Raw genomic sequence first — 25,254 nt, 5'->3', positions numbered from 1 at the left:
CAATCATCTCATTTAACACCCTAAAGTTGCCAATATTCACCTGAGGCACAATTGCCCTGTATATACTGGAGACGGCAGCTAGAGGCTGGTGAATATACCTGAGATGCAATAGCCAAGATTATTAGGCCCTGAATGCCAAATAAGCAGATACAAACATCAGTCCTGATAGTAAACTGAGGTTGGAAAGAGAAAATCACAAATGGAAACAGCAGCTCTGGTGGTGAGCTGGTGTCAGAAGGAGAGCTCATTCTGTTATTGGATTTTAGATGCTTTGCTGTTCACAGATGGAGCATAATTAATGTTATTCTGTTATTGGCCGTGACTTTTTGTTCCCTCATTGGTTCTTTTGTGCATTTTAAGGATGTTCATTTTGTAAAAGAATATATGATTAGGAAGTCTGTTTGAAACATGTAAGTATGATTTTGGTAGATTTTTTTTTTATCCATGAAATGCCGTTTTTATTCTGGAATCCACAGCTTCAGTGAATCTCCTCCTGACTGCAGGACCCCTGTTCTTGGGATCAGTGGGGGTTCCAGCATTTGGATCTCCACCGATCTATCAGTTTTCACCTGTCCAGTGGATAGGTGAAAGCTTGAAAAAATATATAGCCTCCAGAATATCCCTTTCAGCATTAAGGCTTATTCAGATGGGCGTATATTGGTCGGGTTTTCACACCCGGACGATAAATGCAGCCCCTCTCTGCAAGCGGAGGAGGCAGGACGGGCTGGGAGTTAGTGCACTGAGCTCTGGCCCCCTCTCTTTGTCCCTCACCACTGTTTGCAATGGGAGGGGGCGGGTGGGGCAGAACTTATCGGAGAGGGGGCAGGGGCTCAGTGCACTAGCTCCCGTCCTGCCTCCCACTCTTGCAGACAGGGGCAGCGTATATCAGCCGCATGTGGAAACCCTACCAATATACGCCCATCCGTATAAGCCCGTACATATACTTTCCACTGGATTGTGCACCTAATAGGTTTATATTAAATGTCAAAAGAATTGAGAAAACAGAAATATACAGCCAAACCTGTCGCTAATTAACATTTGGATTTACAATGTTTTTTTTCTTCATCCTGTAGATAAAACCATGGTTAAAACAGTTGCTGTCATTGGATCTGGAATCAGCGGTTTGGGAGCTATTAAGGCATGTTTAGAGGAAGGTCTTGAGCCTACATGCTTTGAAAGAAGTAACGATATTGGAGGCCTCTGGAGATTTACTGTGAGTGCACCACCTCTTCCTAGAATTGTAAAAAAAAAATGAGTTGTCCCACAATTGTTACTTTTCTCTGTTAGCAGGGCCATTTTTAGGCAAAGTGTGACCCTGGACAAAGTAAAAAATGGGGCCCCAAATACTAACAACAATATAGTCACATTCAGTCAGTATAAAGACAGCATAAAGAGATCTCAAATCGAATCCAGGGGTGTTGCTAGGGTCTTGAAAAATTAGAGGCAAAAGCTCCAAGGCATATGCCCAACCCTGATGTTTTACATATATACATAGTTATCAAATACCACTATACAGGACAAAATATTACCACCCTACAGTGATGAAATATTACCTTCAAACAATTACTGAACAAAATGCACTATGCAAAGACCAATATAAGCTATTGATACTACTATATAAGGCTCAAATAATACCATGACCACTACCATAACCATTACACAGCAACTCAATAATATTACTACTACTAAGACGATTACTGAGTAGTAATAGTAGTAGATACCTGTTCTACATAGGCATTCTGCAGACCTTACAAGTGAATACAGTACAATTAAATCACATAATCATAGGGGATCTTTGACTGTAGTCATTCACTTTCTTATTTTTCCCATCCAGCCCAGACCACCATGAAGGCTTTTTTCAGATTTTACTTCCCTCTGCAGAGTTTGCACTCCAAACATCTTTGCCTCCTTACTTTTCTAGTACCCTCTCTACCTTTTCCCGACCTACAGTTCACAAACTCCCTATTCTGCTGCTATCTTCAATTCCGTGTCTGTAGCTGCCCCATTTACCCTCAAAGCTGAACCTACCATATGCCACATTGCTCTCAAAGTGTATTTGAATGTTGTGACATCTAATATGGTATCATAGCTCAAGTTGTTCACAAAAGAAAACAGTTCCACACAGATGACACTCCTGAAAACAATAATATCAGATAGTGAGTGACCCAAAAATAATTGTGCCAAACAGCCAGTGCTCTATATTGTGCCCCAATCGGTAATGGTGCTCAACACAGTAAAAGTGCCATTATTAGTACCCCACACAGTAAAAACATCCACACACAATAACACTGATATTTTCAGTGGCCACAAACAGTAGTGGTGCTGCTTTTAGGCCCCATACAGTGATATTGCCCACCTTTGTGCCCCTTACACAGTAATAATGTCCTTTTTGTGTCCCCACAAAGTAATAACGCCTCTTTGTGCCCACTAGACAATAATAGGCTTAAAAGTAATAATGTGCCCTTTCTGTTCCAACATAATACTAGTATGACAGCTTCCTACAGTCTCTCCCTCTGTTATGCAGACTTTCACTATGTCCTTCTGTTACACAAGCTGCTCCCATGGTCTTCTCTCTCACACAGACTACTACCCATGCTCCCATGGGCTGGCACATTTCAGCTTAAAGCACAAGCACATCCGTAACCTGTTTACCTTTGCCTTCTGTAGCACAAATACAACATCAAGATTATCCTCGGTACACAAACGCTGCACCAGAACCAAGCTCATAACACAAATCCAGTATCAGAACCAAGCTGATGACATACTGTAAATATAGACCCCAAAAACAAACAGGGCAGTAAGCAATTGCAAAGTCAGGTTTAACGCTAGCATGTAATCTTATACCATGCAAAATTCCAACTCCAAGTATAGCTTTAACAATGGTAAGAGTATACAGGGAGTTGTTCTTTCGCAAACAAATATATTATAGCCCATCATTCTGACCAAACACAGAAGGAGAATAAGCATTTATGTTAAAAGGGACTCCCAGTTCTTCTCTGATTGGAGTCCTTTTCTTCTTTATCCGCCATGACGACTTCTGCTAGTCACGACTCACTTTTGCAGAATTTGGCATCCAGATGTCTTCTGCTTCTTCCTTTTGCAGCACTTCTGCCTATTGTGGGTGGACTGGTGATACCAGCTGAGTTCCCTCCAGTTTGGAGAATTCTGATTTTGTTTATATTTTAACCTTGGAGCGCTGTCCTTGTTTTTATACTATTTCAGGATGAAGTAGAAGAAGGTAGAGCCAGCATCTACAAGTCTTTGGTCAGCAATGCTTCCAAAGAAATAATGTGTCTTAGTGACTTTCCAATGCCGGATGATTTTCCAAACTTTTTACCAAACCACAAATACTTTGAATACATCAAGCTCTACACAGAGCATTTTAAACTGTTGCAATACATAAAATTTAAGGTAAGAATGGTTTATATTTCACATGCTAATTCTAGTAAGGTCAATTATTAAATACAGCAAAATAAATGTATTACATAAAGTTACGTAAATTAAAATAAATTAGATTTCAAAACTAATTTGTCTTTTTTTAGATGTAGTACCATTGCTACTACATACATCCATACATTCCGCAGTACATACATTTGCTATATATATATTTTTGTGCAGTCTTACTCCTAATATATAATTTAGACATAGTAAACAGTTTAAAGCAAATTAAAAACCACAAGAAAGGTGCTATTACACAAGCGCCGCTAATGCTTGTGATTTAGAGCTGACTGCTGAGCTGCACATGGATTTGCAAGTTCAGCCATCAGCTCTAAATTATGAGTGCTATAATAATAATAATAATAAACTTTATTTGTATCGTGCCAACATATTCCGCAGCTAAGGGCGCCCACCCACTGGCGATTTTTTTTTTTTTTTTTTTTTTTTCCTTCTTTGCGTTTTTCTCAAGAGCAATTAGAATTGAATGTACTCCTGTCCACTGGCGTTTTTTTTTGCGGTGCGTTGCGATTTTTAACATAGGAACTGTCAGTTGCATATGTGTCCTTATTTTTCTCCTAATGCACCCATGAATGTCAATGGAAATGAATGGAAAAGGCGCGAAAAACGCCACGGAAAACGCAAACGCCAGTGGGTGGGCGCCCTAAAAGTGGCAACTCGTTAGTCTACTAGAATCTGAAAAAAATAAATCACAACTGTAACATTAAATTGAAGGAGGAAATTGCTGACAAGGTCCCTATTATAATTTAACATTTATTAAAGAAGTACTAAAATATTTGGCAAATGTGAAAGGATGGACATGTCAGAAATACATAATTCACATGCATTACTGGAAAAAACAAATACAAATTATAATTAAAAATATTTTTATAAAAAGACAGGGTTAGATATACGCACATAGGAGGGCTGAGCAGAAAAGTCGGGGCAAGATATAATGTTTTTGTTAGCTGTTTAGTTCACGACAAGAGATGAGCGAACGTACTCATCCGAGCTTGATACTCGTTCGAGTATTAGCGTGTTCGAGATGCTCGTTACTAGAGGCAAGCACCACGCGATGTTCGAGTTACTTGCACTTTCATCTCTGAGACGTTAGCGCACTTTTCTGGCCAATAGAAAGACAGGGAAGGCATTACAACTTCCCCCTGCGACGTTCAAGCCCTATACCACCCCCCTGCAGTGAGTGGCTGGCAAGATCAGGTGTCACCCGAGTATATAAATCGGCCCCTCCCGCAGCTCGCCACAGATGCATTCTGACAGAGATCAGGGACAGTGCTGCTGGTGCCGGAGCTGCTATAGGGAGAGCGTTAGGAGTGATTTTAGGCTTCAAGAACCCCCAACGGTCCTTCTTAGGGCCACATCTGACCGTGTGCAGTACTGTTGAGGCTGCTTTTAGCAGTGTGGCACAATTTTTTTTTTTTTTTTTTTTTTTTTTTTTTTTTTTTTTTTTTTTTTTGTATATCGGGCATGCAGAGCATTGCGTCCTCAGTCTGCAGTCATTGTACAGAGTATAGGGCCAGTACTGGTGAGGCAGGGAAAGAGATATCCAGGCTATATAGGCAGTGGGCTTTTTCAAAAAAATTGGGGAAAAATACTATTTTTGGGCTGCCTGTGACCGTCTTCCGTTTACTGCGTGTCTGCTGGGGGTAGTAGTCCTAATTAATACGCAGCTAAGCGTTACAGCAGGCTTGCGCAAAATTGTTTCCCTGGGTCTGCTGTCTGTTACATCACCGCCGTCATCCCGCCAGAGGGAAACAGTATACATATTATACGCTGCCTACAGTATCTGTCTGCTGTATCATCTCAGCATTTTAAAAAATAGAAGCAAAATACTTAAGGCCTACTACTGGCCTTTGGCCACTTGACTGCTTCTGCGCTGTGAATTCCACTTGCTCAGTCATACGCACCTACGTCTCACTACAGGCGTGCGCATAATTGTTTCCTGGCTCTGCTGTGCGTTCCGTAAGCGAAGTCGGCCTCCAACCACAGGCCAATAAGCGGCACATTTAATTACAGCGTTCTGTTTCTACACTACTGGTAAAACAGCATGCTGAGGGGTAGGGGTAGGCCTAGAGGACGTGGACGCGGAGGTCCACGTCAGGGTGTGGGCACAGGCCGAGCTCCTGATCCAGGTGTATCGCAGCCGACTGCTGCGGGATTAGGAGAGAGGCACGTTTCTGGCGTCCCAACATTCATCTCACAATTAATGGGTCCATGCGGTAGACCTTTATTAGAAAATGAGCAGTGTGAGCAGGTCCTGTCATGGATGGCAGAAAGTGCATCCAGCAATCTATCGACCACCCAGAATTCTGCGCCGTCCACTGCTGCAACTCTGAATCCTCTGGCTGCTGCTCCTCCTTCCTCCCAGCCTCCTCACTCCATGAAAATGACACATTCTGAGGAGCAGGCAGACTCCCAGGAACTGTTCCCGGGCCCCTGCCCAGAATGGCCAGCAATGGTTCCTCTCCCACCGGAGGAGTTTGTCGTGACTGATGCCCAACCTTTGGAAAGTTCCCGGGGTCCGGGGGATGAGGCTGGGGACTTCTGGCAACTGTCTCAAGAGCTTTCAGTGGGTGAGGAGGACGATGACAATGAGACACAGTTGTCTATCACTCAGGTAGTAGTAATTGGAGTAAGTCCGAGGGAGGAGCGCACAGAGGATTTGGAGGAAGAGCAGCAGGACAATGAGGTGACTGACCCCACCTGGTTTGCTACACCTACTGAGGACAGGTCTTCAGAGGGGGAGGCAAGGGCAGCAGCAGGGCAGGTTGGAAGAGGCAGTGCGGTGGCCAGGGGTAGAGGCAGGGCCAGACCGAATAATCCACCAACTGTTTCCCAAAGCGCCCCCTTGCGCCATGCCACCCTGCAGAGGCCAAGGTGCTCAAAGGTCTGGCAGTTTTTCACTGAGAGTGCAGACGACCGACGAACAGTGGTGTGCAACCTTTGTTGCGCCAAGATCAGCCGGGGAGCCACCACCACCAGCCTCACCACCACCAGCATGCGCAGACATATGATGGCCAAGCACCCCACAAGGTGGGACGAAGGCCGTTCACCGCCTCCAGTTTGCACCGCTGCCTCTCCCCCTATGCCCCAACCTGCCACTGAGATCCAACCCCCCTCACAGGACACAGGCAGTACCGTCTCCTGGCCTGTACCCACACCCTCAACTCCGCTGACCTCGGCCCCATACACCAATGTCTCTCAGCGCACCGTCGCTAGCGCAAGTGTTGGAGCGCAAGCGCAAGTACGCCGCCACGCACCCGCACGCTCAAGCGTTAAACGTGCACATAGCCAAATTTATCAGCCTGGAGATGCTGCCGTATAGGGTTATGGAAACGGAGGCTTTCAAAGGTATGATGGCGGCCGCGGCCCCGCGCTACTCAGTTCCCAGTCGCCACTACTTTTCCTGATGTGCCGTCCCAGCCCTGCACGACCACGTCTCCCGCAACATTGTACGCGCCCTCACCAACGTGGTTACTGCCACGGTCCACTTAACAACGGACACGTGGACAAGCACAGGCGGGCAGGGCCACTATATCTCCCTGACGGCACATTGGGTGAATTTAGTGGAGGCTGGGACAGTCAGAGCCTGGGACCGCTCACGTCCTACCCACCCCCCGAATTGCGGGCCCCAGCTCGGTGGTGGTATCTGCGGGGGTGTATGCTTCCTCCACTAAACCACCCTCCTCCTACGCAACCTCTGTCTCGCAATCAAGATGTGTCATCAGCAGCACGTCGCCAGCAGTCGGTGTCGCGCGGCACTGCAGCACAGCGGTGGGCAAGCGTCAGCAGGCCGTGCTGAAACTACTCAGCTTAGGAGAGAAGAGGCACATGGCCCACGAACTGCTGCAGGGTCTGACAGAGCAGACCGACCGCTGGCTTGCGCCGCTGAGCCTCCAACCGGGCATGGTCGTGTGTGACAACGGCCGTAACCTGGTGGCGGCTCTGCAGCTCGGCAGCCTCACGCACGTGCCATGCCTGGCCCACGTCTTTAATTTGGTGGTTCAGCGCTTTCTGAAAGGCTACCCACGCTTGTCAGACCTGCTCGGAAAGGTGCGCCGGATCTGCGCACATTTCCGCAAGTCCCACACGGACGCTGCCACCCTCCGCACCCTGCAACATCGGTTTAATCTGCCAGTGCACCGACTGCTGTGCGACGTGCCCACACGGCGGAACTCTACGCTCCACATGTTGGCCAGGCTCTATGAGCAGCGTAGAGCTATAGTGGAATACCAACTCCAACATGGGCGGCGCAGTGGGAGTCAGCCTCCTCAATTCTTTACAGAAGAGTGGGCCTGGTTGGCAGACATCTGCCAGGTCCTTGGAAAATTTGAGGAGTCTACCCAGATGGTGAGCGGCGATTCTGCAATCATTAGCGTCACCATTCCTCTACTATGCCTCTTAAGAAGTTCCCTGCAAAGCATAAAGGCAGACGCTTTGCGCTCGGAAACAGAGGCGGGGGAAGACAGTATGTCGCTGGATAGTCAGAGCACCCTCCTGTCTATATCTCAGCGCGTTGAGGAGGAGGGGGAGGAGGAAGATGAGGAGGAGGGGGGAAGAGACAGCTTGGCCCACTGCTGAGGGTACCCATGCTGCTTGCCTGTCATCCTTTCAGCGTGAGGAGGAGGAGGATCCTGAAAGTGATCTTCCTAGTTAAGACAGCCATGTGTTGCGTACAGGTACCCTGGCACACATGGCTGACTTCATGTTAGGATGCCTTTCTCGTGACCCTCGCGTTACACGCATTCTGGCCACTACAGATTACTGGGTGTACACACTGCTCGACCCACGGTATAAGGAGAACCTTTCCACTCTCATACCCAAAGAGGAAGGGGTTCGAGAGTGATGCTATACCACAGGACCCTGGCGGACAAGCTGATGGTAAAATTCCCATCCGACAGCGCTAGTGGCAGAAGTTCCGAGGGCCAGGTAGCAGCGGAGGCACGGAGATCAGGCAACATGTACAGCACAGGCAGGGGAACACTCTCTAAGGCCTTTGACAGCTTTATGGCTCCCCAGCAAGACTGTGTCACCGCTCCCCAGTCAAGGCTAAGTCGGCGGGAGCACTGTAAAAGGATGGTGAGGGAGTACATAGCCGATCACACGACCATCCTCCGTGACGCCTCTGCCCCCTACAACTACTGGGTGTCGAAGCTGGACACGTGGCCTGAACTCGCGCTGTATGCCCTGGAGGTGCTTGCTTGTCCTGTGGCTAGCGTCTTGTCAGAGAGGGTGTTTAGTGCGGCTGGGGGAATCATCACGGATAAGCGTACCCGCCTGTCAACCGACAGTGCCGACAGGCTTACACTCATAAAGATGAACAAAGCCTGGATTTCCCCAGACTTTTCTTCTCCACCAGCGGACAGCAGCGGTACCTAAACAATACGAAGGCTGCACCCGCGGATGGGAGCATCGTTCTCTATCACCATCAAAAACGGGGACCTTTTAGCTTCATCAATCTGTGTATTATATTCATCCTCCTCCTCCTGAAACCTCACGTAATCACGCCGAACGGGCAATTTTTCTTAGGCCCACAAGGCTCAGTCATATAATTTTTGTAAATAATTTTTATACGTTTCAATGCTCATTAAAGCGTTGAAACTTGCGCCTGAACCAATTTTTATTTTACCTGGGCTGCCTCCAGGCCTAGTTACAAATTAAGCCACATTAACCAAAGCGATTAATGGGTTTCACCTGCCCTCTTGGTTGGGCATGGGCAATTTTTCTGACGTACATTAGTACTGTTGGTACACCAATTTTTTGGGGCCCTCGTCTACAGTGTAATCCAATTAATTTTTTGTCCACCTGCATTAAAGCTGACGTTACATCAGCTGTGTTGGGCACTGCAATGGGATATATTTATGTACCGCCGGTGGGTTCCAGGGAGACACCCATGCTGTGGGTCCACAGGGAGTTGTAACTGCATGTGTCTACTTCCAAAGAACCCCAGTCTGACTGGGGCATGCATTGTGGGCCGAAGCCCACCTGCATTAAACATGACATTACCTCAGCTGTGATGCAATAGGATATATTTATGTACCGCTGGTGGCTTCCTGGCACCCACCCATGCTGTCGGTCCACAGGGACTTCCCAATAGGGAGTTGTACCTGCCTGTGTCTATGAATTAAAAACCCCGGTCAGGTTCGGGCATGCAGTGTGGGCCGAAGCCCACCTGCATTTAATCTGATGTTGGCTCTGCTGTCCAGGGCACTGCAATGGGATACATTTATGTACAGCCGGTGGGTTCCAGGGAGCCACCCATGCTGTGGGTGCACACGGAATTCCCATTGCGGAGTTGTACCTGCCTGTGACTATTTATAAAAAACCGCGGTCTGACTGGGGCATGCAGACACCTTGACAGAATGGTGTCTGGCACATAGGTTCCCCATTGCCATGCCCACGTGTGCAGCTCCTGATGGAGGTGGCACAGGATTATATTTCTCATTGCTTCTGTACAACATTGTGGGCTATCGCCCCACCCCTTTTAAATAGGGTCGCTGCCTAGCCATGCCAACCCTCTGCAGTGTGTGCCTGCGGTTCCTCCTCATGGCAGACGCACTTATAAATAGACATGAGGGTGGTGTGGCATGAGGGCAGCTGAAGGCTGCGCAGGGACACTTTGGTGTGCGCTGTGGACACTGGGTCGTGTGGGGGAGGGGGGGTTGGGCAGCATGTAACCCAGGAGAAGTGGCAGTGGAGTGTCATGCAGGCAGGGATTGTGCTTTGTTGGAGGTAGTGTGGTGCTTAGCTAAGGTATGCATTGCTAATGAGGGCTTTTCAGATGTAAAAATTTTTGGGAGGGGGGGGGGGCACTCTTGCCGCTATTGTGGCTTAATAGTGGGACCTGGGAACTTGAGATGCAGCCCAATATGTAGCCCCTTGCCTGCCCTATCCGTTGCTGTTTCGTTCCCATCACTTTCTTGAATTGCCCAGATTTTCACAAATGGAAACCTTAGCGAGCATCGGCGATATACAAAAATGCTCGGGTCGCCCATTGACTTCAATGGGGTTCGTTACTCGAAATTAACCCTCGAGCATCGCGAAAATTTCGTCCCGAGTAACGAGCACCCGAGCATTTTGGTGCTCGCTCATCTCTATTCACGACCCTATGTGACACTAAAGTCTCTCTCCCTCCATGTATTTCGATTTTTCACTGCTTCCCTTCAGTTGTGGGATATCCATGCTCTGTATCAGCTCTGACTATATCAGCCATCGTGTCCTTTGGCGACCGGGTCTTCTTTTGCCACTGATCTGTCCAAGCATTATAGATTATCTTTCCCTACAGTGATAGATCGGGTCATATACACTTCAGGACTTTTGTTTCTTACTCTCACCATCCAGGGCATACGCAGCAGCTTTCGCCAGCACCACAGGTCAAACGCATCAATCCTCCTATCAGCATTTTTCGCAGTCCAGCTTTCACTATGGCTATGCGGAAAACAGCGGTTTGCACTTGGCTATGCGGAAAACAGCGGTTTGCACTATCCTGCGTTTAGTTGCTATACCAATATCCCAGCTTTTCCAAATTTTGTCCATGTTTAGCATTGTGTTTTGCCCCAATGCTAAAAATATAATAGTTCACCCAAATCTCAGTCACCCATAAAGATACATATATAAGAAATGCTTGTAAGGTAGGTGGCGCACTAACTTGACTATTTAACTAGCGCTCTGGTGTTTGACTGTTAGCTTCTCGTATCGCCTTCAGCACACCATCAGGGCTGGTTGTTTGGGCAGTAAATATAATGCCATTTTCTGTCTTGTATCTATTTAATATCCATCGTTCATCTTGTATGCTTCAGTCTGTCATATTGTTGCCATTTTCCTTCATAAGAAGCTTGCAGATATTACATCTAGCATAATCTTCTTGGTCAGAACATCCCATAATTTTTGTGTTTTGAGACAAGAAGACCAGACTACACAACCCTGGATAATATCAGCACCAGTTCTCCATGAGAAGGCCATTGTACAGAGCTCTCATGAGGCTTAGTGCCAATCGTCCTGAAAGAAGTCTGCCTGACAACTAAGATGTCCTCTTTCTTTTGATTTAACAAAGAGATGAGCGAGCGTACTTGGCCATGCCCCTTTTTCGCCCGAGCGCCGCGCTTTTCAAGTACTTCCGTACTCGGGCGAAAAGATTCGGGGGGCACCGTGGGTGAGTGGGGGGTTGGAGTGGGGGGGGGAGAGGGAGAGAGAGAGGGTTCCCCACTGCTACCCCCCCGCTCCGCCACGCCTCCCCCCGCCCCCGATTCTTTTCACCCGAGTACAGAAGTACTCGAAAATCGCGGCAGTCGATCGAGTAATTACTCGAAAAGAGTAGGTTCGCTCATCTCTAATAACGAAATAATAAATTATAATTATTACAAGTGAGGCATGTTCTAGCCTCGATGCAAATGTTTTTGTATACATACCTCTGCTGGTTAATGGAGTAAACAGAAGAACTTGATTACACTAGGAAAATGATTGTGGTCATTTGTTATCAGAGTACTCCATTTTTCTAAGATTTGCAAAGCACCTAAAATGTACCTTTAAGCATAATTTTCACTATTAATTGGTGCAGTGACTCAGATTATCCAACCAAGCTCTCACTCCAGACACCAGCGAAGAATGCAGTGACTTTCTCTTCTCCGGGAAAGACAAACAGCAGAGTGTTATATAAATAATAAGTATGAAACTTTATTTCCAACAAAATTGTCTGTCTTCCCCTGAGGCTGTGATTGCCATCTGCGCTGGTGAGACAAGGCATTTAGTGTCTTGCTTTGAACCCTGTGTCAAAACTACCCGACAGCAATATTTTGGTAATGTGTTCCAATCTACTAAAATCGCTACAAATAAGGGTGCCTGTCCACGGGTGTGATTTCGCCGGTGTTAAACTGCCGTCGAATCACGCCGGCCGACGGTTTCCATAGCATTGCTATGGAAAGCGCCGCCACCTGTACATGAGCGGAGAATCATTGTGATTCTCCGCTCACGGTGGGCAATTCGCAGAATTGCCCCAATTCTTCGCGGCCAGCCTATCAGATAGGGCAGACCGTCGGAGAATCGGCGACTGCTCCTGCGGCGGCGATCTGCCACGGGACCTCGCATCGCCCATGGACAGGGAGCCTTAACCTTAATTCTTTGTGATATCATTCATAACTGCAGCCCTTTATGTATTATGCACAATGTACGTAAAATTCTCCTATTGATATTATCTCAATTATATTCCATATATTTGTCTGTGACTTCTTGGACTTAGACAACTGTTTGCCGAGTAGAGAAGCATTCTGACTTCCCAGTCACTGGTCAGTGGTTAGTTACTACAGAAAGTAACGGAGAAAAGAAGACAGACATCTTTGATGCAGTTATGGTTTGTACAGGTCAGCATGCACAACCAGTAGCGGCCATGAACACCCTTCCAGGTAGTTATAAAATAGTTGCTTTTACTTTGCCATTTTTGTACCTAATTTGGAAAATCTTTGGTCAGGTCTAGTATGCTATACCATATAAAAAAAGAATCAGCGGTAGACCCAGAGGTCAGACCCCACAATCCCACGGTAATCCCCTATCTTGTGGATAGGAGATAACTTTATATGGTGTTACAACTCCTTTAATTAGTCCATAAGTAAGTAGTGTGGAAAATTTAGTTAGTCCAGACACTTTGGATCTGGTCTGAGGATCTGCGTGTATTAATGAGTCTCATCTGGGTCTGTCTGTGCTATTATATCCTGTTGGTCAAACATTACATCATCAGATTTGGAATTTTTACTAGATAAGGTTTTTTTTTTTATTTTTTTTTTAAAAATCGGTTGATATCAATGGGAATGCATTCATAGATGGAATAAATATACGTGAATAAATTTCACTGCATAATAGATATATTATCCAATTGTGCGCTACAAACCATTTTTATGAAGAATGTTTATGCACTGTCTCGTTCAGAGATTTTATTTACGATACATTAATGTACTTGTGCTTATTGTTTATGTACTGATTCTTCTGAACATCTTATATTAATTACTTTTTTTACACGGTGTGACTTCAGTTTATGCAGTTTAAGAAATATATACATTTATCATTTATATGTAATATCTATTTAATTTATTCAAATATTCAAGTTGCAATTAACATTAGGGCCAATTATCTGAATCATTGTCTGCATATTTTTTGGAATATGAACTGTATTATGCACATTGTTGAATTCAAGCAATCGCTCTAATTCTGATGTATATACATTTTCTTTGTACTCGTCTTTTATGCTCTGTCTCTACTTTTTATCTTATCTTACCTATCATCTGTTATGTACATATAGAAATCACCGAGGCAGGGAGATCTAATAAGAATAAATGTCCCTCATAGAAAAAGAACCCCACAATATAATATCTAACATTTTATTAATGTAAATATAACAATAAGGCTGCATTCCCACGAACGTATATCTGCTCGGTTTTCAAGCCGAGCCGATATACGTCGTCCTCATCTGCAGGGGGGGAGGATGGAAGAGCCAGGAGCAGGAACTGAGCTCCCGCCCCCTCTGCCTCCTCTCCGCCACTCTGCACTAATTCCAATGGGGAGAGGTGGAATGGGGGTGGGGCTAATTCTCAACTTAGCCCTGCCCTGTCCCGCCTCCTTTCATTGCAAATGGTGCAGAGGGGTGGAGAGGAGGCAGAGAGGGGGGCGGGAGCTCAGTTCCTGCTCCTGGCTCTTCCATTCCCCCCCCCCCCCTGCGCATGAGGACGACGTATATCGGCTTGGCGTGAAAACTGAGCCGATGTATATTAATGGGAATGCAGCCTAAGGGTGCGTTCACACGAGCGCATAAACGGCGCATTTTTGCGCCCAATCGTATATACGTGGCCATCTGAGGCGTTGGTTTCAAATGTATTCGTTCGCATGGGCGATTTTACGGCGCGTAAAAACGGCAACCCCAAAAAAAAACGGAACACATGCGACCGAAATACGCGCCAACGCATATTCGATGGCCGAAAAGATAGTTTGCAAAGTAGGAACAAACGATAATACGCTTTCTAGCTCTGGTCATGATCGACGAAAAACGTTCTTTCCGGCGATTATATGCTGCGCACGTGCGAACGTAAATATGCCTACGCTCGTGTGAATGCACCCTAAGGGCTAGGACTAACAAACCAATCATGACTATTCCCTGGATTGGATAATCCAAATGAGAAGTGATCTTTTAAGTAATAGAAAACGAGACGACTTAAAGGGTATGCATACTGGATAATTAGAAAAATACATTAGATTTGTATTGTAATCTCTATATGCAGAATGAGGAAAATGACAACTATTGGGTTATGGCAGTCCCCATAAAGAATAACTCGCTGCATAGGCAAGAAATAGTGCTGGATACCAATGCTTTCCTCCACTATACTACCTATACAGACTAGTCTCTAATGATGTCTCCATATTTGCATAATAAAGAATCTCATTAGTTCCAGGATTACTAATGAGAATTCACAATTCAATGTACCTAGTATTTCCTAAATCAGCTAATTAGACAAATTTCGATTACTAGTCCAAACAATGGCTTTTGCGCAATAGCCATTCCGTGTAAAAGGCACGCCCATTGTACAGTTTTCAGTCACTTTTCGTTCATCACTGACTAAAAGACAGCATAAAATCCATCATGCCTGATAGCAGGGACGGCACGCTGAGTTCTCCGTGGGGAGCGCTGATAACATTGAATTCAGCATGCAGCCCCCACCAGAACAAGGGAGATGTATTTACAGATCAGGCCACCTGCTGTTCTCTGAATACATGCAAATGAGGCTAATAAGCTACTAATGTTAATTAGTGCCCATTAGTAGCTTATGCAAAATGATCACTCAAAACTGTCACTCAAACTATCTTTTGAACTAATTTTGAGCGATCATCTTTGCATGTAAATAAGGCTTTAAAGGGGTTGTCCGGCCATAAACATTAGGTCTCATTACTTCTGTTTGCCCAATACAATGCACTTTGTAATATACATTGTGCATTGTAAATGAGGCAAACAGAAGTTATTCACTTACCTTTTGGGGGGGGGTGCCCCCCCCCCCGTGTTGCTCCTCGGTTGCCATGGTTCCGACAAGTCTCTTGTCCTCTTCTTGTCGGGACGACGGGGACGCGCTTCTCCAGCACAGCTCTGCGCATGTGCAGAAGAACTTCAGCCGCTGGGAAGCTCAGTTCTGCCTGCAGGGGAGGCGTGGCTGCTGGCTCTTCATCTCCAAGGTAAGAATGAGTGGAGGGGCGGGCGCTCGTGGGGGGGGGGGGGGAATGGATGGATGTGTGCAAGTGGTGTGGGGGGGGCAGTGGTGTGTGTGTGTGTGTTAGGGGTGTCAGGAGACCCGGCTGTCACAAGTCGGGGGGGGGGGGGGTGCGGTCACATAGACTTGTCGGGCGGGGGGGGGGGGGTGCGGTCACATAGACTTGTCGCGGGGGGGGGGGGGTGCGGTCACATAGACTTGTCGCGGGGGGGAGGGTGCGGTCACATAGACTTGTCGCGGGGGGGGGGGGGGGGTGCGGTCACATAGACTTGTCGCGGGGGGGGGGGGGCGGTCACATAGACTTGTCGCGGGGGGGGGGGGCGGTCACACAGACTTGTAGCGGTGGGGTGTGCGGTCACACAGACTTGTCGCGGTGGGGTGTGCGGTCACACAGACTTGTCGCGGTGGGGTGTGCGGTCACACAGACTTGTCGCGGTGGGGTGTGCGGTCACACAGACTTGTCGCGGTGGGGTGTGCGGTCACACAGACTTGTCGCGGTGGGGTGTGCGGTCACACAGACTTGTCGCGGTGGGGTGTGCGGTCACACAGACTTGTCGCGGTGGGGTGTGCGGTCACACAGACTTGTCGCGGTGGGGTGTGCGGTCACACAGACTTGTCGCGGTGGGGTGTGCGGTCACACAGACTTGTCGCGGTGGGGTGTGCGGTCACACAGACTTGTCGCGGTGGGGTGTGCGGTCACAGACTTGTCGCGGTGGGGTGTGCGGTCACATAGACTTGTCGCGGGGGGGTGTGTGCGGTCACAGTAATTTGTCACGTGGGGTTGGAGGGGGCTGTGACAGTAATTTTTCACACAATGTATAATCCTGCCTGTGCAGGGAGGGGAGGAGGGGAGCTGTGTCTGTTGTGAATGGTGGATCCTGTGTTATCTATATATAGGTATCACTGTACTTGTAGGGGGGAGGGGCAGGGGGTGCTGTTAGTGTACTTGTGTGTGGGCACTGTAAAGGGGGACTGTGGGGGAGGTCACAGGGGGGGGGGGCACTGTATAGGGACGCTGTGGATGTAGGGACTGTGGGGGGGGGCATGTGGAGGGGGGCTACTTTGGAGTGCACTGGGGGGGACTCTGGGGGGGGGGTGGCATGTGTAGGGGGGGTACTTTGGAGGGCACTGTAGGGGTGACACTGGGGGGGCACTGTGGGGGGGCATGTGTGGGGGGTACTGTAGAGGGCACTGTTTGTGGCACTGTAGGGGGGGACTGTGGGGGATCATTAGGGGGGCACTGTGGGAGAGTGCACTGTGGGGGGGTCATTGTGAGGGGGGGGGTTGCTGTGGGAGGGGCAGTGTGTGTGTGTGTGTGTGTGTGTGTGTGTGTGTGTGTGTGTGTGTGTGTGTGTGTGTGTAAATGTTTTGTTTTACTTTAGCAGGGTGGGGGGGCAGTAGGTAGCCTTGCAGTGGGGGGGGGGGGGGGGGCTGCAGGAGAGTTCTCTCTTGGCTCTCCCCAGCCCCTCTCCATTCACTATACACTGTGCTGCTGTTTACACTCATGCCAGGATTTTATCCTGAACCATGAGTGTATAACGCAGTCTCCCCTGGCCACACCCCCTCTGAGTATAGTATGCAGCGGGGGGCGGGGCCTGGGCAGGGAGAGACTGTAGAGCAGTTCAATAGAGGTGGGCGTGTCGTGGGCGGGGCTAGGACGTGAGCTGAGGGAGGCCATGAAATCCTGCTTTTTCATGCCTCTTACTGCCATCGGGAGCGCACACACAGAAGAGGGAGAGCGCAGAGCATTGTGGGAAGGCAGCACAGAGGCGCCATTTTTGAAAGCTGCAGTGAAGATCAGATTCTAAGGTAATAAATGACATTCCAGCTGATCTGCCTGCCGGTTTGAGCCCCTGTATGCTGTGTGTTACTATCCTTACTGAAAGGGAAGCAGCAGCATTATAAAAATGTTATACCCTGTGTGGCCGGACAACCCCTTTAAACTTAAATAAGTTCAACACTCAGAAACTGATAATTAAAAGAAAGATTCAAGGTTCTCGTTGATGGGTCAAGAGTCAAAAAAAAAAAAGAAAGGGTTCAATGTGTCATTTGGTCAGCTCAAAATCGTCAGGACCATGTAAGTCAATAAATATAGAGATTAGTTTTAAATACAACAAAATCAGGCGTATTGATTCTTGACACTGAAAATGCTTCAGTCAATAATCCCTAGGTGAATCAAATCCCTAGATAGCTATTCAAAATCAACCTGGCGTGCTATTACCCCGATTTCGCTTATGTAGTGCAGAGCCCAATCCTGCCTAGCTACACAAATTAAAAAATAGTGGAGCAGAAGCAGAATTAGCCATCAGTCCACCATCAGGGCTGATGCTGCTACTGCTCCTCTATTTTTTAATTTGTGTAGCTAGGGAGGATTAGGCTCTGCACTCTATGAGCAAAGTCAGCATTATTGCACTCTAGGTTGATTTTGAATAGCTAAAGCCAGCATTGAATTTGTGGATAAGTCTTGTCTACCATGAAAATTGCTCACTAGTCTTTGTCTCTGCATGTTATGTTTTGATATGAATATAATTTCCAATTTACCCATTTGCTTTATTTCTTTTAAGATATTGAAAAGTTTAAAGGTCAAATAATCCATTGTCAAGAATACAAAAGGCCCATTGGTTTTGATGGAAAACGAGTATTGATAATTGGAATGGGCAACACTGGAGTTGATATCTCTACTGAATTGTGCACAAGAGCATCACAGGTACATTTCACTCCACTATAAGAAACTAATCTTCACAGCAAAGCTGCATGGCAAAGGACCTGCTTAGTAAACCAGTCCAGCTCACTGAAGGGAGATGCTATTGGCTTATGATAAGGTTAGAGTTGCAACCCAGTATTAGACATGAGCTTTGAATTGCCTGAGATGAATGTCTGTAAGACTCCCTCAAAGCCTTTGCAGCTGGTGAGCAGAGAACATAGGGAGCAGGACCGTAAATGATCCCAAAACGTAGCAGTATACAATAGGTACATCTCATATGTGCACACCCCATGCTTTGCATTTGTCCTCCTGTTTTTACTACTGTCCCATGTGTCTCACCCTATGTTCTTTAATCATGTGACTCATGTAACGTTACCTACATCATGCGGTTCATATTGATCAGCTCCCCAGTACCCTTTTTCATTTTTCCCTCCTTACATAAGTGAATAGAAACCCACACATATTCTTAAAGCAGAAGGCATTTGCCTCCTATAAATTGCCTTGGCTAATCTGTGTTATCAAACTTTTGATCCTTATTGTGCCCTCCATATTGCACTATTAGTCATACAGTAGTTCCTATTTTAGTTAAGATGCCTATAATTGATTGTTTCCAGGTATATCTTAGCTCTAGACAAGGGGTTTGGGTTCTTCAGCGCTGTAAAAATGGAGGACTTCCCTTTGATTTGGACTTCATATGTCGTTACAAAAACTGGATCAGCACAATAATGCCACCAGCCGTGTCTCGATGGATGCTAAAGAAGGCCATGAATGATCAGTTTGACCATGAATTATACAACATACAACCAGAGGGGTAAATTAAAGAACATGATTATGTTATGTTTTATGACATGATTGAATATTCAGGTTATGCATGTGTGATCGATTATATTCAGCATGGACCTGAGAGGGCACATATTGTTTATACGCTGAGCTCAATAATATAGTGGTATGCAGTAAGCAGCTGAGCTCACTCTAATTGTATTAGAAGAAGGATATTTACCTTCTGCTTCATTCTTTACCACACTTTTGGTAATCTTTCTCTACTCTTATTACTATTATATGACCTTGATCACAGCATGTTTTGCAGCATATTTGAAATTGATATCATGCTGATTCCACATCAAATCTGCATCCTAAAAGTCTTCCTTTTACTGTAATGTATGCCATAGTTTATACAACATGACTTGAAATTGGCATAAGGAAAAAAGTAATATGTAGCATCTTGATGCAGATTCTTGAGGAAGAAGTCTTTATGTGGATTTTCCCCATTGAAAAGGGCTAAATCTGTGTGCAGAACACAGTAAACTCAAATGCAAATCTGTTGCAGAAATTCATGATTTACCTTTGATTTCATTTGTGGATTATAAATCCAAATCCACACCGAACAATGTGACACAGGAATTCCACTGTGAGACCAAATCCTATATATCTATGTAGAAAGACAGTCAATGAACGGTTTTGCCAATTAAGAAGTGAGAATACAGTGCTGTATATTGCATATTTTAACCCCTTGCAATCCAATTTTGGATTCAGGGTTTTCTAGGGGGCTTTCTCTTTCTGCCATTATACAATAGCACCATCTGCTGGCTAGAGCCAGTACTGCGGTATGTGACATGCTGGAGAGGTCCCCGACAACAGGGCGGCCAGTAATATACAGTAAGAATACCCTGCCAGACGTCTTCCGACATTGGAGCTGTACAGCCTTCAATCAGAATGTCTTTAGACGTCAGACAGTGGATTGGAAAGGGTTAAGCTCGTATATAGCTGAATTAATAAAAAAATGTGTTATTACTTAGACAACTATTTTAGACATGCAGTAATTTTCTTTACTGAATATCTGACTGTTGTACTGTATAGCTGTAGTAAACATTAATTTAACATATAACGTGTTATAACTCAAGTTCAATGTACTAAAATGCTGTAAATTGAGTTACTGTGATAAGCCAGTCATGTCAACTATAGCTACATCCTATGTTCCTTATCTGAAATTACTATTGATAATATTTGTAATCACAGATCTGTATGGAAAGAACCTTTGGTGAATGAGGAACTTCCAAGCCGCATTTTGTCAGGATCTATTATGATCAAGCCACATGTGAGCCGGTTCACTGAGAACTCAGTCCATTTTGCAGATGGTTCTGTTGTGGACAATCTTGATATCGTTTTGCTGGCCACAGGCTATGATTATAGTTTTCCTTTTCTGGATGAATCGATTGTTAAAAAGGATGAAAACAAAGGATCTTTTTACAAAAAGATAATCCCTCTGGGAATTGAAAAGCCAACAATAGCATTCATTGCATTTATCCTTCCAGTTGGGCCAACAATGGTGATCGCTGAACTTCAGTCTCGATGGGCCACTAAACTTTTCAAGGGTAAGGAATTGTGAAACCATATTTAGGGAAATACTATAATAGAGGAAGGAATATTAATTAATTCTTTAAAAATTATTTTATTTTTAGGATTACACAAACTTCCAGACACTGAAGGAATTAGAAAAGAAATGCTAAAGGATGAACAGCTCAGAAAAAAATGGTATGTTTTAAAATCATTATTTTTAGTACCTACTTCATCAAATGGCTCATTGTAAATACAGATCTGGTAATCGTCATGGTTTATCTGGGTTTACCACGCTCTAGAACTCCAAATCAAATTGAAGACTATTGTAGTTTGGGCAGATTTCACTGCAGGAGATAAATGTGTTCATCTGTTTAAAGTGAGCCTTCTTTTGGATCAACATTTGGGTCATGGGGTAAGAGGCTGAACTGGATGGAAACACATCTTTTTTCAGCCTAAAATACTCTGTAATGTAATTTTTTATCAGTAGTTTTTGTGAATATATTAACTTTTCAGTGGCATACATATGACTACTTACATCTTAACTGCACATACCTTTTGCAGTTAGCACTTATATAGCTGTCCAGCATATGCTGTATATGAAGCAAGCTTGGGTGCTGAACGTGCTCCATACATATACATTAGGGTGGCTTCACATGAGTGTGTTTTTATGCTTACATAGGTGCACACCTATGTACGTGCAAAAACACGCGTGTATGAAGGTCCGTGCATTGCCTTCAATGGAGCCACAGCTGCTGCTGGTGGCTCCATTGAGGGCAATGGTCTGCCGGCAACCCTGAATTGTTTTTCAGGGAAGGGCTTTACATATAAGCCCTTCCCTGAAAAAACAAGACTTTTAGTGTAAAAAAAATAAAATAAATAAATACTTACCTGTCCACCTCTGCCGTGTCCCTGCAGGGATAAAGAACACCTCAACCGCATGCGGCAGATGTTTCCTTCATCCCTGCGAGGAAAAAGAATTCCCTGCTGCACCTGCCACATCTGTGACAGATGCGGCAAAGGAATTCTTTATCCCTGCGGAGAATAAAGAATTCCCTACCACAGCTGTCACAGTTGACAGCTGCAGTAGGGTTTGCAGCTGCCGGCATCCTGTAATTGTTTTTCAGAGAAAGGCTTTAAATATAAGCCCTTCCCTGAAAAAGAAAAAAAGGTGATAAAAAAAAAATACTCACCTTTCTTCAGCTGCCGGGGCTCAGCCGCATCTAGCCAGCTCTTCTGCTGCACTGCTCTGAGGAGTATTCAGCAGCTGGGGATTTAAAATACCCGCCTGCTGAATGGGCTGCCTCTGATTGGCTGAGCACTGTGGCTGCCACTGATTGGTCCCTGCGCTCAGCCAATCAGAGGCAGCACTCACCCATTTATGAATTCATGCACAAAAACACGCTTGTGTGAAGAAACCCTTATAGTGTATGAGAAATCAACAGCTCAAATTCAAGTCCCAAGCTAAAAATAAAAAATTCTAAAAATTAAAAAAAGCCTTCTCTCGGTCATTGCTTGAAAAATGATTTTTTTTTAAACAAAATCGAAAAATTGGTATCACTATATCTGTTAAAAGTCCAGTTTATTAAAATATCACATTATTGATCCCAAATGGCTTACTCCATCAGAAAAAAATATATAATGTCAGAATTGCGTTTTTGCTCACTCCAAATGCAGTAGAGAGGAACGCAGGTCACGGGACTGTGTTCTCATGATTGGTTGGGCTCTCAGAGGTGGGACCCCAGAAATCAGACATTTACTACCTGCCAATTCTGGGAATTGCTGTTTGCACTCCATATTTTCTAGTAAGAGCTTTATGAATAGTTTTTCTAAATTGTTGATATGTGAACATATAAATGCGTACTGAATTAATTTCAAAGGTTTTAGAATTATATTGATATGATGGCTATTCATTAATATCTATTAATACACTATTACTTTTCTTTATACAATAAGGTTTGCAACAGCCGAAAATAATTTCCGTCGCACAAATTACATTGGGTACATGGATGATCTCTCTGCAGATATAGGAGTGGATCTAAACATATGGAAGCTGTTCCTAACAGACCCAGTTTTGGCATGGAAGGTTGTTTTTGGGCCCTGCAATCCCTATCAATTTCGTCTGACTGGCCCAGGAAAATGGGATGGAGCCCGAGAAGCAATTTTAACCCAATGGGATCGAATTGAGAAGCCCCTAAGAACAAGGTTGCCAAAGCAAAATCCTAAATCTCATTTGGAGTCGCTTATACCTTGGATACTTTGCTTTGGGATTCTGCTTTTAGCCATTATCCTAAGAGGTTAATATGTTACAAAATACAGTTTGAGAGTTTGTTATCATCTAAATACCATATAAAAACTGAAAAAATTCTAAATTGTATCAATACACATTTATATATTTTAGACTCTTCTCATTTCTGTCAGTACTCAAAATTCAATGGAAACCTGTCAGAATAGAAGTGGAATAGCATATAATTCACAATAAAAATGTATAACTATGTATGCTTCCTCTCAGCATCCCCATATATATGCAATATTTTATATCTCATTCAATGGTATTGTAAAAAATACTAATGTGATTATTGGTGGTTAGCATCATTAATTGTGTAATTCTTAGAGTACATTTTACATTGATGTAAAAAGGATTTTGAACTTGGGAGAGCTATGGGAACAATAACAATTTCATGCTTAAAATAAATCTGTTACCATCTTTATGTACTCTTATATGTATTCTGTTACTGATAAAATGTAAGTTTCTGACAAACTACTTGATAATCATGTCTTGGATGGTTGTGCAGATGGAGAGCGGAATATATTTTAAAAAGTAACTTTTAGTTTCAACGGTTTTTATTGAAGGTTTTTTTCTCCAAGAGTGAGACAGTAACATACATGCTCTTGTCCCCACGCAGGGGGCTTAAGTTAAGCTGTCTGGTATTATTTAGCTTATAATACAATCTTTTACTCTTGGCATATAATATTGGGAGGGGTTAACAGGGGGGACAGAACAGGGGGTCGTCAGGGATCCATATCTTCCCCATGGTATAATTTATTGAGAATCTTAAGTAAGTTTGTGTTATAAATTTTTAGGTGGTGGAGGAAATATTATGTAGCCCTGGAACAGCTAGGTAATTTATCTTAAAAAGTAACTTTTACTGAACGTGTGCATGATGGACAGTATTGCGCTCAGTGCCTGGGTTTGGGTACTTTAACATTACTTAACAACTTGGCATTAACACTTTCTTTTAAGCAATAGTTAGCTTCAACTGTTCTGCAACTCAAAATACACTTCCCCTTCACACAGTATCTCTCGCCAGCATGTAAATCTCCTACTCATGTCCTCTTGGCAGCAGCAAGGCACATGAGATCTTATATAATTGACAGCGCCTTTTACAACTTCTCTTGACTGCAATATAGCCATTACGAATAACTTCTCTGGCCGTAGGCCGGACCTCAAATCCTCCATAGGAGCAGCGTCCTTACACATAGACACTCAGCAATGTCATTTAACATCACTTCTGTATCTAGAGGTCATTACACAATTATAACAATTCAGTCCCCACATCTCATCTTACACTAATCTGTAATACTGCTCCACATGCCTTGCTGTATTATTACAATCCTATTAACTATCATCGACCCATCATACACTTCATATCATATGCATTACACCTTAAGGGTATTATGAAACTATTACCCAGTAAGTAACCTGTCAACTTCCCCTACAAGGCCTTATGTAAACTACTAGCGCCTCACTAAACTTTAAATGCTAGAGTCATCACAGTCCCAACGAGTGCATGATCCCCGACCTTGGCGATGGAATTAATATTATGTAGTCCTGGGGATCGTAGTACACTCGTGCTCAGTTGATGCACCTTTCACCACTCGCAGGCATCTCTTTGGCCCCAGTGCCAAAGATACTTCCTCTTCTCCCATGAGCTGTGGGGCGCTTCCCTCCAAGGATCTAGAGACTGCATTATACTTTGCTTCTTCAGTCCCTGGATCTTAAGGACCCTTTGGGATCTCAGTATAGTCCCTCTGCAGGCCTCTATATGGCTTGAGGACCTTCCTGCTGGGGGTGGGCTTAGCCCTCAATGTATTCCTATGGAAGAGGTGTGGTTCTGAGTGGTGACATGCTAGTTATGTCATCGCCTGCATCACTATAGCACGTCCTGCACCTGGTCCCACTCCACGTCCCCCTCTCCAAGCCACATGTCGAACCAGTAGGGGGATGGGGATTAACACTTCAGCTATAGGCTGCCAGCTCTGACAGAAGTTGTAAGTGGGATCTGGGCACTGCTACCCTCTTTCAGATACATCAATCACATATTACAACAATCAGTATGCTGATCACTACTTCATGCCACTCTCAGACAGGAGAGCATAAAGGGGGTGAGATTCCCTTTAATGTTCCTGATTTTTGTAAAACACTTAGCCTATAAGGTACCATACTAAGCTAGACCAACTCTCTATCCCTAAGTAACTATGACATTCTTCCCCACCCACCCTGTTTTTTTGTATTTTTCCTTA

At 45.0% G+C, this 25,254-nt stretch overlaps 1 protein-coding gene across 1 annotated transcript; it reads left to right on the top strand.

Moving 5' to 3' along the window:
* Positions 1–1,077: 1,077 nt before the first annotated feature.
* On the top strand, positions 1,078–23,694 carry LOC136621642 (flavin-containing monooxygenase 3-like). The gene is made up of 8 exons (XM_066597282.1): positions 1,078–1,213; positions 3,223–3,411; positions 12,689–12,851; positions 18,257–18,399; positions 19,011–19,207; positions 20,413–20,768; positions 20,856–20,928; positions 22,687–23,694. The coding sequence occupies exons 1-8, from the start codon at positions 1,082–1,084 to the stop codon at positions 23,030–23,032; spliced, it is 1,599 nt and encodes a 532-aa protein (XP_066453379.1). The 5' UTR covers positions 1,078–1,081; the 3' UTR covers positions 23,033–23,694.
* Positions 23,695–25,254: the final 1,560 nt, after the last annotated feature.

The sequence above is a fragment of the Eleutherodactylus coqui genome, chromosome 3 (assembly GCF_035609145.1).
Source record: "Eleutherodactylus coqui strain aEleCoq1 chromosome 3, aEleCoq1.hap1, whole genome shotgun sequence".
Classification (NCBI taxonomy): domain Eukaryota; kingdom Metazoa; phylum Chordata; class Amphibia; order Anura; family Eleutherodactylidae; genus Eleutherodactylus; species Eleutherodactylus coqui.
The sequence above is the reverse complement of the archived record's forward strand: the minus strand, read 5'-3'. Positions and strand labels throughout refer to the sequence as shown.

Excerpts from the sequence above, each read along its gene's own strand:
- LOC136621642 (XM_066597282.1), top strand. The coding sequence starts at position 1,082 with ATGGTTAAAACAGTTGCTGTCATTGGATCTGGAATCAGCGGTTTGGGA. Across the intron at positions 12,852-18,256 it reads GGCCATGAACACCCTTCCAG|ATATTGAAAAGTTTAAAGGT; the intron begins GTAGTTATAAAA and ends ATTTCTTTTAAG. Across the intron at positions 19,208-20,412 it reads TACAACATACAACCAGAGGG|ATCTGTATGGAAAGAACCTT; the intron begins GTAAATTAAAGA and ends TTGTAATCACAG.